This window comes from Narcine bancroftii, chromosome 12, assembly GCF_036971445.1.
Source record: "Narcine bancroftii isolate sNarBan1 chromosome 12, sNarBan1.hap1, whole genome shotgun sequence".
NCBI lineage: Eukaryota > Metazoa > Chordata > Chondrichthyes > Torpediniformes > Narcinidae > Narcine > Narcine bancroftii.
In genome coordinates, this window is record NC_091480.1 from 82,211,495 (window position 1) to 82,227,657 (window position 16,163).

Below are 16,163 nucleotides of genomic sequence, written 5' to 3' on the forward strand. Positions count from 1 at the left end.
GCTTTTTCCTTCTTGGGTGCCATTTTCTTTCTTTTCTCCACACCTTTATCTTTTATTTGTTGTGTTTTGTGTTTCTTGAACTTTGTGTTTTCTTCACTTTATTTCTTCTTTTCTGGAGAGGGCTGATATTCTCCTACCAGGCACTACTCCATCAAATGACTTCTATCCAACTCCCCACCACCTCCATGCTACAAACACTTGGAGCTTGGTCCCTTTGTGGGAACAACTTCGGCATAGGGAGCACTGACCCCATTCCTGGGATAGCCCCCACACCAGGAACCACTGGTTGGACACAGACCGAGGAGCGGGTGGCCATTCCACTGTCCCATGGAGTGCAGACCAGACAACAAACGGCAGAAAATGCTCTCTCAAACTATTGAAATCCGGGATGAGCCCTGGTTAAAAACACAAAACTGGAGAAACTCAGCAGATCAAACAGGGTCCTTTATATAGCAACGGTAAAAATACATAACCGACATTTTGGGCTTCAGCCCTTCATCAAAGGATGGGAAAATGTTGGTAGGTGTCTAAACAAAAGAATAGGGGGCGAGGAGAATGGGTGGCAATTGCAAGGCAGGCAGTGATAGGTGGAGAAGGGAGGGAGGAGACAGCAGAAATCAAAGGGAGGAGGGATGGCTGGGTGAAAGGAGGGTGAAAGGAAGGAGGAGAACTGGAAAGTGGAAGGGAAGGCGGGAAGGGGAAGAGGAGAGCAGGCTAGCAGAGACCAGAGAAGTTGATGTTAATGCCATCTGGCTGGAGAGTGCCCAATTGGAAAATCAGGTGTTGTTCCTCCAATTTGCGGGTGGTCAGGATGGGATAAGGCCATGGGCAGACATGTGACACAGAATTGAAATGGTTGGCTACTGTGAGGTCTCTGACACTGGTGCGGTTGGAGTGAAGGTGCTCAGCGAAGCGATCTCCCAGTCTGTCCCCAGTCTCTCTGATGTAGAGAAGGCCACAAAGGGACCACCACTGCAGTAAATCAGTCCTGCGGATACACAAGTGAAGTTTTGCTTTGCTTGAAAGACCTGTTTGGGGCCCCAGACTGAGGTGAGGGAGGAGGTGTGGGCACATGTGTGGCACCTCCTGCAGCCACAGGGAAAGATGCCAGGGGGCAATTGGTGGGGAGGGATGATTGTCCACCCAGAGAGCCAAGGCTGACCACTATTTCTTGGCATTGGCTTCACTGTTCTTGCTGCACCAGACAACCAGACAGACCATGATGGAGATGATGCAGATGGGTACTGTGATCAGCCCCAAGACTGTGTTATCGGGAGGGTCGGTTAGGATCTGCACTGCATCATTCCTGCAGGACAGGAAATACTGGTGATGTATCTGAACAAATAACATCTCTCCAACTTCATTTGGCCAATAGGAACTCAACCACTCCAGCATGAACTCCGTGCAGTTTGTCAGCTCACTGTAAGGTCTGAAAGAAAGAGGAGGTGAGTGCAGGAACCATGAATAAACAATGACTGTACAGTGGCCCTCGCCCTGAGTAGTGTTATATGCTGATCCGAAACTTAAAAACTGTCACCTCAAAATCAGGTCCTCTTATACACTGTGTCTAAAATTTGAACCTTGACAGCACAGTTGCAACACCGCATCTTCCCGCCGGCCCCGATGCAATCTCGCACATCCCCTGTTAGTTATTAACGAAGTCTCAGCGCTCCCCCACAGGGTCCACCTGCCCGGTTCAACTGCCGTTGGCTCTGTACATGCCTTAAACGGCCTGGTACTGGGGCCAACAGTGGTTAATTTTTAAAATATGCTCATAAAATGAAAACCTTTACAGGGAAAGGTTATATTAATATAACCTATATATTAATATATATAATCTATATATTAAATAATATATTAATATAACAATATTAAAATATTGTGATTTGCTTTTAATAGCATCCGCTGGTCCACGGTAGGTGCCAGATTTGGGGTCATCTTATACAAAGGGTATCATTCAAAACCTCCATCTTATGTGGAAATTCTGGGGTTGTTCTTTTCAGAGTCGACCTATACAATAATTCTGTACAGTTACACGCTCCCCCCCCCCCTCCCACTCCCAGAATAAGTCAGTCCAGTGACAGAAATGTATCAACATGAAAATAAGGATGCAAAGAGATGTTGAAGGGTATCAGGGAAAGGAAGTGAGTCTGGTTACTATTTGAAGGGAGAAGATGCTCAGAAAGATGAATGATTTAAGTGTGGATGTCCCCGGCCCAGATGGATTGCACCCTCGGGTTCTGAAAGAAATGGCGATAAAGGTCGTGGAGGCATTAGTAATGATCTTTCAGGAATCAATAGATTCTGGTATGGTTCTGGAGGACTGGAAAATCACATATTTCACCCCATTATTCAAGAAGAGAGGGAGGCAGCAGAAAGGAAATTATAGAGAGGTTAGCCTGACATCACTTGTTGGGAAAATGACAAGTACTTGGAGGCACGTGACAAGATAGGCCAAAGACAGCTTGGTTTCCTTAAGGGAATAACCTGCTCAACAAACCTGTTGGAATTCTTTGAGGAAGTGACAAGAAGGCAAGGTAAAGGAGAAAAAGTGGATGTTGTGGATTTGGATTTTCAGAAGGCCTTGACAAAGTGCCACACATGAGGCTACTTAACAAGATAAGAGCCCATGGTATAACAGAAAACATACTAGCGTGGGTAGAACATTGGCCATTGGCAGGAAGCAGAATCAGAATTCAGGGATCATATTCTGGTTAGCTAGTGGTGTTCCACAGGGGTCAGTGTTACAGCAGCTTCTTTTTATGATATACATTGAAGATTGATAGATTGAATGGCTTTGTGGCCAAGTTTGTGGATGATACGAAGGTCAGTGGAGGAGTAGGTAGCGTTGAAGAAACACAGATGCTGCAGAAGGACTTGGACAGATTAGGAAAATGGGCAGAGAAGTGGCAAATGAAATATTGGAAAGTCTACGGTCATGCACTTTGGTAGAAAAAAATAAACATGGTCTGTTTCCGCGTGGTAAACGGTTATATGGTCATAAATGGGGAGAAAATTGAAAATATCCAGATGCAAATGGACTTGGGAGTCCTCATGCAGGATACCCTGAAGATAAACTTGCAGGTTGAGTCGGTGGTGAAGAAGGCAAATGCAATTCTGGCATTCATTTCAAGAGGAATAGAATACAAGAGCAGAGATGTGATGTTGAAGCTTTATAAGATACTGGTGAGGACTCACTTGGAGTATTGTGAGCAGCTTTGGTCTCCTCATTTAAAAAAAGATGTGCTGACATTTGAGAGGGTTCAGAGGAGGTTTACTGGGATGATTCTGGGAATGAAAGGGTTATCATATGAGAGGCGTTTGTCAGCTCTTGACCTGTACTCGTTGGAATTTTGAAGAATGAGGGGGGATCTCATTGAGACATTTTGAATGTTGAAAGGTGTGGACAGAGTAGAGGTAGAAAGGTTGATTCCCATGGTGGGAGAGTTTAGGACAAGAGGGCACAACTTCAGGATTGAGGGGTGTCTACTTAGAACAGAGATGCAGAGAAATTTCTTTGCCCGGAGTGGTAAATCTGTGGAATTTGTTGCCACAAGTGGAGACCAATTAATTGGATGTATTTAAAGCAGAGATTGATCAACTAGGGCATCAAAAATTATGAGGAGAAGGCCGGGGAGTGGGACTGAGTGGGAGAATTCATCACCTCATGATGAAATGCCAGAGCAGACTTGATGGGCTGAATGGCCTATTTCTGATCCTATGTGTTTTGGTCATGAATAAATAGCGACTGTGCAGTTCCACAGTGACCCACACCCTGAATAAACAGTGACTCTACATTTACACAGGAAAACAGGAGTAGACCACTCTGCCCCTGAACCCTGCCATAGTATCCATTATGACCAAGGCCAATCTCTGCTGACATCACCACCTCTCCTGTGTCAGTTCCCCATCATCATATCCCTCAGTTCCTTGATCTTTCAAAATATTTGTCCACCTTAAATCTGTCCAATGATGTGGCCTCCACCAACCTTGTGGGCAGAGAATTCCAGAGGTTCACTGCCATCTTAGATGAGACATTTCTAGGCTTGTTTTAAAGAACTGACCCCTTATTTTGTAATAATGTCCCCTTGTTCATGACTCTCACATGAATGACAGCATCTCAATATCTATTCTGTCTCACCCCCTCAGGATCATATATGTTTGAATTGTGTCACCTCTCATCTTCCAACCTCCAAGGAATACAGACCCAAATTGTTCTCAAGAAAAATTCTCTCATGCCTGTGAATCTTCCATGGAATGCCTGCAAAGCTGCTACATATCCCTTGATTGGTAACAGGACCAGAACTGTGTGCAGTATTTCAGATGTGGTCTCGCCACCATCCAGTACAAAACCTCATCTCCAAACATTTGCAACATGCTGTTTGCCTTCCTCACCACCAGCTGGTCTCACCTGTCAACTTTCTGTGATTTGTGCACTCAAACACCTTGATCCGTCTGAACTTCACTCAGTTGCAGTCTCTCTATTTAGATCATGGAAATTCTCTTACCAAGTGCCTGACCTCACACTTTTCCTCATTAAACCTCAGTTTCTTGGTTTTCACCCACTCTTCAATAGCCTGTTGTATAATCGCAACTTACTCATCACAACGTTCCTCATATTTTTTGATTTGTCGGCAGTCTTGCATTTTGTTCCCCCAAGAACAACTGATGGCTAAGAACCAATCCCTGGGGTCCCCTACTCATTACAGCCCTTCTGCCAGAACAAGACAATTTGTTCCAACTCTCTGCTTCATCCAATACCTTGGAGTCTTAATTTGTGCATCAACTTTACAATTGACATCTTGTCACTTTTGGAAATCTAAATAAACTACATCTACAAGTTCCCCTCTGTCAACGCTCCCTTTCATCCCCTTAAAGAATTCAAGCAAATTTATCTAACGTGATTTACCTTTCTAAAATCACATCGACTAGGTTCATTTTCCTAAATAATGAGTTAAATGCTGTGATAATTGCCTCAAGCATCTTGTCAACAATAGATGTCAAACTAACTAGCTTATAATTCCTCAAATTCTGTTTTCCTGAACTCAGAAGACATGTTGGCCTTTTTCCCAATGTCCTGGGTCCCTCCTGGAATTTGTGAGTTTTGGAAAATTTCATTCAATGGGCCCACTCTCTCTGCTGCCTCTTCCTTTCAAACCCTCCACAACAGGCCATTGGGTCCTGGAGATTTGTCCACCTTTGGCCTTGTGAGTTTCTCTAACATGTTATTCTTATGCCTGAGAATTCTGCAAGTTCTTTGGTGTTTTCAGAACTAGCCCATCTGTTATCGGAGGGATATTTGGTAGTGTCCCTTCATGATGCAAACATTAATTTAACACAGTGGTTCTCAACCTTTTTCTTTCCACTCACATACCACTTTAAGTAATCCCTATGCTATAGGTGCTCTGTGATTAGTAAGGGATCGCTTAAGGTGGTATATGGGTGGAAAGAAAAAGTTTGAAAACCACTGTTTTAATCGTACTTAATTGACTCTTTATGTGCATGGTTTCATAACTCCAAAGGAAATGGGCCAAGGACAACTTTTCTCAAGCAAAATATTTCAGTAGCAATTGGGACTAGAGCAGTGATTCTCAACCTTCCCGCCTTAAGCAATCCCTTACTAATCACAGAGCACCGATGGCATAGGGAATAGTTAAAGTGGTATATGAGTGGAAAGAAAAAGGTTGAAAAACACTGCTATTTTTTGTTTCCTGCTATGAATTCACCAGCTTCAGTCTCATGAGGACCCACACCCATCTTAGCCACCATCTTCCCATTTATATATCCATAGAAACTGTGACAGCTTATTTAGATGTTACACGCGTTTTCTCTCACAATCAAGTTTTTCTCTTCTTATGAACTTTTTCCTCTTTCGCTGCTGAGTCCTGGAAGCCTTCCATTCCTCTACCCCATCCTAGCCCTTGCCACTTTGTAAGCACCTCTGTCCAATGGAACATTATCTTCGTGCTTTTTTGTCCATGAGAGATAGAGACCTCTTTCTCATGCAATCCCTCTTTATAACTGGGATAAACTCCTGGGTCAGCTGTTTGAATATTTGAAATTCATCCATTGGTCTGTCTCTTCGAGTTTCTCCAGGTCAGCTCGGAAACCTCCACCTCCGCTCTTCATTTGGTTTTGGCTGCATGGCATTCCCCACAAAACAGAGACTGACTCTTAATCTGAGAAATTAGGTTCTATGTGGACATTGTGGAAGATACATTGAGGGTTTCACACCATTTTGGAGAGCTGTTGTCTCAGAGTGAGGGATGTGGCGAATGAGAAGATATATAATTTCAAGTTTATCTGAAGTTTAGTCATCAAAGTGAGTGACTTTCACAGTGATGTCCTTGCAGGCTTGAAGCTTCAGCTGAAAATTTCAGTTTCCATCAGGAGGGACACTTTGTAATTAGAACTAGAATCTCCAATTGAGTTTAAATCATTTCAGTTCATGGGACTGATGCTGCCTGGCTCTCAATAAAGAGATATAGAGGCCACACTGGTTTCTCAGAGTGTGGGCTTTGGTGGAGAGGCTGTGGGGGCTTGTCAAGACAGGGCTTTGTCTGGACAATGTGAATGGTACCTGTCAGGTTGGTGGTCGGTGAGTATACGTGAGTACAGTGTAGGAATGGAGCTTGGACTACATTTTCTAAATTCTAACTCAGTCGCATTGATCTACAACATACAGCACCTGTGAATTTGGAGGGGCTCCTGCTGGTCCAGATGATCACGTCTAATCCCATCTGATCTAATCTTTCTGAGAGGGGGAGAAAGAGAGGGATGGGGGGGTTGAGAGGAATAGAGAGAAAGAAAGAGAGAGAGAGAGAGAGAGAGAGAGGAGGGGAGCGTGAGCACATGGGAATAGGGAGATGGTCCAGATGACCACATCCAGCCAGCTTGATCTCTGCGTTTGAAGCGAAAGAACTGGCTCAGTGTGTAGTGCATCCATAGACTGGTTCTGTGGATAACACACACTTCTAGGGAAGGAGTAGGGGACCAGCAGTTAGAGGAGGGGAGGCTGGAAGGAGGCAAGGAAACTCAGAGTGCATCTCACTCTGAGGAATTTATTTGTGATAAAACATAGTGGGATGATGGTTTCTGTGGAGTCATAGCCCCTGTACAAGGGGGAGAAGCCATTCCAAGGGCACTGAGTGGTGAGGAAAGAGACAGGTGCCTCTCCATTTATAGGTGAAAATCCAGGACAGTACATTGTCTCCCTGGTTCCAGGGCCAAGGATGGCACTGAACAGATGCAGGGAATTCTAAAGGGAAGGGAAACAGGTACAGAGATAAGGGTGGAAAGAGGGATAAGATGCTGCCACATGAATTTAGGGAGGACAGTCAGAGATTAAAGAACAGGAGCTCCAAAATCATAATTCCTCTATCTCTTCTAGTGCCATGTGCCAGTGATTCTGGGAATGGAAGAATAGGTCTGAGGAATGCATATCTAAAGGGATGGTTTCAGAGGGAGGGCTTTAGATTTTTGGAGCACCAGGCCCATTTCTGGGGAAGGTGGGACCTGTTCAAACTAGATATGTTGCATCTGAACTGGAATTAATTCAACATCCTTGTAGGGAGATATGATCATAGTTGGAAATGTTTCAAGTAATTTGGAGCTCAGATTAGATATCGGGTTGGGAGGGGAGATGCAGTCGACATGGATCTGGTAGGCTGAAAACCCTCATTCTCTGCCACCAGCCTGTGTGCTTACACAATGTTCAGCCTGTGCTTTGCATGTCACCTACCTGGCCACAGCTGTCCAGTTACACCACTGTTGAGCTCCAATTCTGTTCATCTTCTCCTCAAAATATTTTCCACAATACCCTTTGATGAAATTGAACACAGTCTTGTAGAATTGCTCTATTAATTGAGTGAGGAAAGACACATTAGATATTGTTGCACAGGGCCCAGAAGGGAACCATCTCCTGGAATATTTTTTGTCAAACTAGAGCAGAGTGTGGTTGACAGGCATGAGGAGAGATGGCCAACCCAGTTGTACCAACCCAACTGTCCCTATTCACACCCTCATGAAGGGGAGGTGAGAAAGGGCAATAAGGTAATGGACAGGAGGGAGGAGATGGAAAGAAGCAAGACGCAAGACAGAGGGGAGGGACCAGGATGGCAGAACTTGGTTTTAATCCTAATCTCCAGTACTGAATCTGTGGAGTTTGCCGTTCTCCCTGTGACTGCTGTATGGAAATCTAAAATAATCAAAAGGCAGATGTGAATATGAGTGAAAATGATCTGCAGAGTGGTGGGGAAATTAGGAAAGGCATCTTTCTGCTGGGCTCCAGAATGGACCTGAGGGGTCAAACGGCCTCCTTCTGCGGCACAGTTGGCGCGACACTATGACATAGCTTCGAATCCGGCGCTGTCTATAAAAAGTTTGTATCCCTGAGTCTGAGTGGGTTTCCTCCAGGGGCTCAGGTTTCGACCCATCTTTCAAAACGTACCGGGTTGGGGGGGGTGGGGGAGGTGGGGGGGGGGGTTGGTTTGCAGGTTAATTTTGGTGCCATGAGTTTAAATGGCCGGGATTGACTTATAATGTGCTGTAAATAAAATGACATTTTCATTTATATAAAGCTGAAGATTCCATTATTGTCCCGTATTATTACATTTAGAATGTAACAAGCCTGAAATTCTTTAACTTTTGTCTACCGTGAGGCAGTCAGAGAGTCACCACTTTTGTCCAGCGCCCCTCACAGAGACCTACAGCACTTGGTGTTCCCAATTGGTCTCCCCTCCAAGTATTGACCAGGTCTGACCATGCTTAGCCTCCAAGATCAGACAATCCCAGGCATATTGAGGCCATTAGGCTTCTGTAATAAGTGGGTATCAGTGCCTGAGGGAAAGGAGGAATGTGACAAAAACAAGAGAAGGAGGGGTGGAAAGTAGGTGGGCTATGTGGGCAAAGCCCCTGCCCAGATAATTCATCTTTGGGAAATTCAGATTCACTGTGTTTGTGTCTGCGCAGTTCCTTCATTTCCCAGAAGGAGACAGCTCCTCATCTCTCAACCATTCCACTTTCAGGAAATAATTCAAAAATAGAAGGTACCAAGTCATTGTTCCCCAGGCTAACCATTTTCTGTGATCACCATGGCAGCATGGTAATTGTTCAATAGCTCTATTCCCACAGGGTGCAGATGCCAGCCACAGTTGGAACCATGGTGCCAACATATTCAGTTGGCTCTGCCCACATCAGGATAAGTATCTTTGGTTCACATTCATGAGGCACAAGACACAAGGAACCTTGGATGCTTAGATTTAGAATTGACATGCCTGCAGAGGGTAGTTGTAGAAGGAATGAATTCTGCCTGGAGGTCAGACACTAATGGAGTTCCACAAGGATCTGTTCTGGGACCCCTGCTTTTTGTGTCTTTGGAGGTGTTGTGAATAGTGTTGAAGGTTGTCGTAGGTTACAACATGCAGAGTTGGGTGGAGAGGTGGTGTGATAGTAGATTCTATCACCAATGTGTATATGTACAGGTTGTAGTGTAGGATGACTGTAATTGGCTGAGAGTGGAGCCATGCCTCCTGGCAGGTCTTAAAGGATTGCTCATAGCTAGACCAGGTCATTCTGGACTGGTCGACCTACATGTGATATGCTTCAGTCTTTTAGTTAATAAAAGCCTTGGTTTGGATCAACAAGTCTTTGGTTCTTTCGACGCGCTCTACAGGTGGCAGATGGAGTTAAATCAGAACCTGATGGAGGAATATATGGTTAATGACAGGATTCTTAACAATATGGAGTAACAGAGGGATCTTGGAGTCCAGGTCCATAGATTCCTCAAGGTTGCTGCTCAGGATATTTAAGAAAATCTATGGTGTGCTGGCCTTCTTTAGTCGGAGGATTGAGTTCAAGAGGCAATGTTTACAGCTCTATAAAACTCTGGTTAGGTCACACAATTACATATTGTGTTCAGTTCTAGCCACTCATTGCTAGAAGGATGTGGAGGCTTTAGAGAAGGAGTTCAAGAGATTTACTAGGACATTGCCCAGAATGGAGAACGTAGCTGATGGAGCAAGGTTGACAGGCCTAAGGATGGAGTGAGTGCCAGTCATTGCCATGGTAGTGGTGGAGGCTGGTACTATAGGGACATTTAAAAGACTCTTAGGCACATGATTGTAAGAATAGAGGTGAGGTCAGGAAGGGTATGATTGCTGTGGTGTGGGTTTCCATTGCAACATCGTGGACCAAAGGTCCTGTGCTGTGTTCGATGTAGGTTCACTGTAAGAGAGCGAGGGGCTGAATGGTTCATGGTTCCAGAGTAAGAGACATCAGTTGTCGGATGTGGGGAGGGTCCGAAATGAACTCTGACCGAGCCGTCCCAAACCAGGGTGGTGATACCGCACAGGTCCCTTACCCCAAGGACTCTATCCCCTCCCCCATGGAATCCTCTCCTCCCCCCCTCCCCGGGGACTCTCCCCTTCCACCCACCCACCCCGTGGAATCCCCCTCCCCTCCACCCCTGCAGATGCCCATCTTTCCCCCTCCCCCCTGCGGATTCCCTCCCCCCCCCCGCGGACTCCTTTCCTCCCACTTCCCCCCCCCCCGTGGACTCCACCCCACACCTCATGGACTCCCCCACGGACCCCTCCCCAACCCCGTGGAATCCCCCTAGACAGCTGGGCATTGGGGGCGACACCAGGCCATGCTGCGCTGTTCTGGATATGGAGACAGAGCCGACGCTGCCATGGCTCAGTGGAGGGAGCGCTCCCCACTCACCACTTTTGTAAGATCCAAGCATCTGAGTGGTGGGCAGAGGGGCATCAGTACCTGGGCTCAGGGTGGCGTTGAGCTGCATCAGGGTGACATTGCCGGGAAAGGACTGGGCGAAGGCTGCATGTTGAAGGGGAAGAAGTCAGTAAAAAACATGTGGGGAGCCTGGGATCAGGATGGGTCCCGGGAGGGGGATGGAGCAGGAAATGGGTCCAGAGTTACTTCCACCCTTTTCCTGCACCGCCAGCTCGGAGTGTGACCCTCCCCCACCCACAGGGTTCAGTATCCCCTCCCCCACCCACAGGGTTTGGTGTGGCCCCCAGTCACAATGTTCAGTGTGACCCTGACCCACAGGGTTCGTTGTGAGCTCATTGGATCGGAAGAAAGTGATTTTTGCCATGGATCCTGTGTTTTTGCGAACTGCAGCTGGAAGGTGGAGATGCTGATCTCTCCCTTTGGGCAGCACAGTGGGAAGAGCCTTACAGCACCAGAGACCTGGGTACAATCCTGTCCCCTGGTGCTCTGTGTGTGGAATTTGGATGTTCTTCCTGTGACTGTGGAATTCCTCCCACACCAGTTGTAGGACATACGTGAATTGCTGGGTTGGTCTATCTCCACGAACCTAGGCCAAACCTGACAGTCACCCACACGTTAGTTTATCCCATCTCCCCAATCTTCTCATCTCTTCCCTATTTCACCATCTGTGCTACTATCATAGGGTAAGCCTAGAAAAATGAAGCAAAACACAAATGTCTGCAGACACTGCGGTTGAAGTACAAACGCAATTTGGAGAAACTCAGCAGGGCAGTGTTCTTTATGTAGCAAAGATAAAGATATATAAACAATGTTTTGGGTTTGAGCCCCTCATCAAGATGTCTTTCAGCATCCATAGGAGACAAAGATATATCGCTGACATTTTGGGCCTGAGCCCTTCTCCAAGGAATAAGCAGAATGCACAAAAAAAAAACCCCAGAAAATCTCAGAATATATTCTGGCTGTGGGAGGAGTCCAGACCAAGAAAGGGTGTTAATTAGGTATGATAAGAGGAGAGGTCTGTGCAAAAGGAGACATAAAGTGGTGGGGTGGGTTTAACGAAAACTAGAGAAGTGGATGTTAATGCCTCCCAGTTGGAGGAGGCCCAGTCGGAAGATGAGGTGTTGTTTCTCCAATTTGCAGGTGGTCTCAGTCTGACGGTGCATGAAACCATGGACAGACACGATGGCAAGGGAATGGGATGGGGAAATTGAAATGGGTGGCCACTGGGAGAGCCTCACTAATGCAGTGGACTCCTTCCTACATTTTGTCATACATTGATGAAGGGCTCAAGCCTGAAACATTGGCCAAGTATCTTTATCTTTGCTATATGTGACCTGCTGAGTATAACCATGTAACGATTACAGCACAGAAAAAGGTCAACCCTTGGCCGTTCCAGTCCATGCCAAACACTTTCTCCCACCTAACCCCCACTGACCTTCACTCAACCCATAACCCTCCATTCCTTTCCCATCCATATACATATCTTTTCTTCTTCTTTGGCTTGGCTTCGCGGACGAAGATTTATGGAGGGGGTAAAAGTCCACATCAGCTGCAGGCTCGTTTGTGGCCTGCAAGTCCGATGTGGGACAGACAGACACGGTTGCAGCGGCTGCAGGGGAAAATTGGTTGGTTGGGGTTGGGTGTTGGGTATATATCTAACTTCTTCTTAAATGCTAATATCAAGCCTGCCTCCACCACTTGGTCTGGAAGCTTGTTCCACACACCCACCACTCTCCAGCATTGTGTTTTTATTTCACCCTCGCTGGCAGTAGACGTTAATGTTTTACTTCCTTTATAAAAATAGTGTCATGGCAGAAAAGCCCAAGAGAAACTGTTCCTTAGAAAAACACATTTTGGCCCAGAAAACAGTGATTTCCTGGAAAATCACTGACATTCCAAAATAATATTGGTCCCTAGGAGGGAGACAACATGAAGTTGTGGAGCTGTGAGCCTAGCATCTAGAGGAGGTCATCGTGGTGGAGGCAGGAATGGGAACAACATTGAAGAGGCATCTGGATAGGTCTTTGAATGAGTATGGCATGGAGGGAGATGGAGTTAATGCAGGTGTAGGATTAGTGCGGATAGGCACAATGATTGGTTGCTGTGTACATGTGACTCCATGAATTATCACAGGGAGATAAAACTGGAGAAAGGGTCAAAAGGGGTAGCCATGGATACCCACATGGGCCCAAACTACGTGGAGTAATTCATGCTCCAAGCCTACACAGGCAAGACCTCTCAACTCTTCCTCCGCTACATTGATGACTACTTTGGTGCTACCTTATGCACCCATGATGAGCTCATTGACTTCATCCACTTTGCTGCCAATTTCAAACCTGATCTCAAATTCATGTGGACCATCTCCAGCAACACTCTCGCTTTCTTTGATCTCTCTGTCTCCATCTCGGGAGACAAACTCTCAACAGTAATCTTCCCACCCTGTCCCCTGTAAGGATTCCATTCCTTTCTCTCAATTTCTCCGCCTCCATTGAATATGTACCCAGGATGAGGACTTCCATTCCAGATCATCAGAGATGTCCTTCTTCAAAAAGAAACATGGCTTCCCTCTGCCACCATCAACTCAGCCTCCAACCACATATCCTCAATTACCTCTGCCCTAGCCCCCACACACAAGGACAGGATTCCTTTTACCCTCACCAACCACCCCACATCTCTGCATCCAACACATCGTGCTCTGCCATTTCTGCCACCTACTATGTGATCCCACCACTAGACACATATTCTCCTCTCCTCCCCTCTTTGTCTTCCACAGGGACCGCTCCCTCCATGACTCCCTTGTCCACTCCTCCAGCCCCACCAATTGTCCCCTTGGTACCTAGGCAGAATAATAGTTGATCACAAACTAGATGGCCCAATGGACCTGTTTCTGTGATGTAGTGTTTGATAGGGGAAGCAGAGACACTGATGTGTTTAAGAAAGGTCTAAATTATCCCTGGAATCATCTTAGTATTATGGGCTTTTGGCAGATGGGTCCCACTGGTTGGTCTCCAAGCACTGGCCAACATGGTCTTTTTCCACACTGTATGAATCCATGTCTTGTCTCTAAAACATCGATCCCAAAACAATCCACTAATTGTCCAGAAAAATACAGCTCCCCAGAATAACAAAGATCTCTCAAGAAAACAGTGAACCCACAACAGACAGACACCATATACAGGTTACACCCCAGTTAAGTCAGGTACTTGTAGTCAATCATAGGACCTGCAAGAAGGAAAAACTTCTCCAGAGAAAAAGACCCCCAAAAAACACACAATAGAAAATCACAGCACCCAAAAAATCACAGCTCACGCACTGAAGTAGATTTGAAGGAAAGTACATCTGCAGAATTTCACAGCACATTCAGGAAACAAACTTGCAGGAAAACACTGTCTGCAGGAGTACAAAGCACATTGCAGGATAACACTACGCCAAGAGCTGCAGCACAAGCCACATGGACAAACCTGGCTTTCAGGATTTCTGCCCCCTCAGTGTGAATTGGTCAGCCCCAGGGTGGTGGGTCCAGCCACTGGGAGGGGTGTCTGCCCCAGAAGGCTGGTACACACATGCTGAGATTGAAGTTGCAAGCATTGACATAGAGCCTCCTGGATGGTGGGTATCACCAGCTGCTGAGGGCAGGCTAGGTTACTTTGCAACTCACCTGAAGCCACGCTCAGCGCGAGGAGAGCAGGGAGATTAAAAGTGGCCACCATTCTTCAGCTATTCCTGCCACTGACTGCATAAACCCAAGTCACTTACCACTGAGGAAACAGGAAGGCAGCAGGCGTGGAGCTTCCCCAAGTGATCATTCACAGCCAGTCGAAGCCCACACCCAGAGAAACAAAGAGGTTTTAAATCTTCCACACCCCTATGTTATCTCAGGAGAATCCGTTCTCATGAACTTTCTGAGGTGAGCTGCAATCAACGTCAGTCACACAGATTTCTCCAGCCGGAAAACTGTCTCAAAACACAGAGAAATAAAACACGAAAGTCTGCAGGCATCGTGGTTGAAATAACAGTAAAAAACACAAAGCTGGAGAAACTCAGCAGGTCAAATGGTGTATTTTACATAGCAAAGATAAAAATCCACAACCAACATTTCAGGCTTGAGCCCCTCATCAAGGTATGAGCAAAATGTAGGCAGGTGCCCAAACCGGGCTCAAGTTTGAAACATTGGTTATGTATCTTTATCTTTCCTATATAAAGCACACCGTTTAACCTGCTGAGTTTCTCCAGCATTTTTCCACTCAAAATGTACAGAATGTGTCTTCCTGGCGTTCATTCCCAGACTTGATGTAACTTGCACTTGTGCATCTGACTTACATAAGTGGCATCACTCCCCAGTGCACACCTCCCCTGTGCAACCATGCTGTCCTGGGAATGACCACTGGCACTGCCTGTAGAGCATGGTGTTAGTATTCTGCCTGCCACTTAGTGCAAACCTGCACACCTCACCAACGTATGAACATCCCTGCAATGCACCCCCCCCCCCCCACCGCCCCACAATGTACCCATCACTCTCGCCGTCCTGTTATGGGCTCTTACCTTGACCTCCATGTTTCTGGCCACAGGTTGCTGCCAGCTGAACGTGGCCCTGTTCCAATTATCCCATTCCCACCAATTAGACTGACAACAAAGATTTTTCATCCTGAACACATTTGGGTGTATTATATGGATTTGGGGCTGTTGATTACAGAAATTGCCTTATACTGTTCCTATCACATACCATTTTTTAGATATAACCTATTTTTGTGACTTCATGTTATATTTTAAGTCTTCTAGTATATTGCCCACAAGATAAGCACTTTTGGTCAGTCCAAGAATGTCTGGGCATGAACTCAGTGCAGATGCTATGCAATTGTTGAAGCAGGCCTGGGCATGCTTAGTCAGGATAGATGCAGACAGGCTATAAAAGCAGCTCCCATATACAGATGCTGGGCATTACATTGTTAGAGATTGAACACATGTTGTAGCACATGTTCATCGGGCAATTATATAGTGAGTGTACTTAACAATAGCATTTATTGTCTGCTGACCTTGGTACAGTCAGTGATGAAGCTGGTGAAAGGTTTCACCGAGGAGATTACGACCATGGAAAAGTGGGATCAGGGCAGCTGGAGTCCATCAACGCCGGCCGACTATTGTTGGACACTGATGCAAGAGGCATCAGATGCTGAGTACAAACAAAAACATTTTTATGTTTGAACTAACGCAAGGTGTCGGTGTCATTATGCAATTAAACAGGCTAAATTCAATAAAAGTTAATTTAATGTTTCTCCAACTTCCTGTGTGATACAGCAAATCTGAAATTATCTTTGTATTCAGCTTGAAGTTGTTTATCATAATCTGTTTTTTTTTGAGGAAGCAAACCTTTTGAAAAGAACTTTGTTGTCGAGTGTTACCAAGCCCCTATT

General features: G+C 45.9%; 1 protein-coding gene across 2 annotated transcripts; it reads right to left on the reverse strand.

The window, feature by feature from the left end:
• Positions 1-426: 426 nt before the first annotated feature.
• Positions 427-14,520, reverse strand: ramp2 (receptor (G protein-coupled) activity modifying protein 2). Of its 2 annotated transcripts, none has more exons than XM_069907211.1 (4): positions 14,411-14,520; positions 10,723-10,836; positions 7,742-7,820; positions 427-1,429 (listed from the first exon to the last, which is right to left on the reverse strand). In XM_069907211.1, the coding sequence occupies exons 1-4, from the start codon at positions 14,460-14,462 to the stop codon at positions 1,165-1,167; spliced, it is 510 nt and encodes a 169-aa protein (XP_069763312.1). In that variant the 5' UTR covers positions 14,463-14,520; the 3' UTR covers positions 427-1,164. The 2 variants fall into 2 exon arrangements, with proteins under 2 accessions (XP_069763312.1, XP_069763311.1); XM_069907210.1 differs by having other exon boundaries at positions 7,742-7,856.
• Between the last annotated feature and the right edge of the window lie 1,643 nt (positions 14,521-16,163).

What these genes read in the sequence shown, in the direction of transcription:
- ramp2 (XM_069907210.1), bottom strand. Translation starts at nt 14,462, where the DNA reads ATGGTGGCCACTTTTAATCTCCCTGCTCTCCTCGCGCTGAGCGTGGCT. An exon ending in CGCGCTGAGCGTGGCTTCAG is followed by an intron (nt 10,837 to 14,410) that starts GTGAGTTGCAAA and finishes TTCAACATGCAG; the next exon opens with CCTTCGCCCAGTCCTTTCCC. An exon ending in GCTTGGATCTTACAAAAGTG is followed by an intron (nt 7,857 to 10,722) that starts GTGAGTGGGGAG and finishes CTCAATTAATAG; the next exon opens with AGCAATTCTACAAGACTGTG.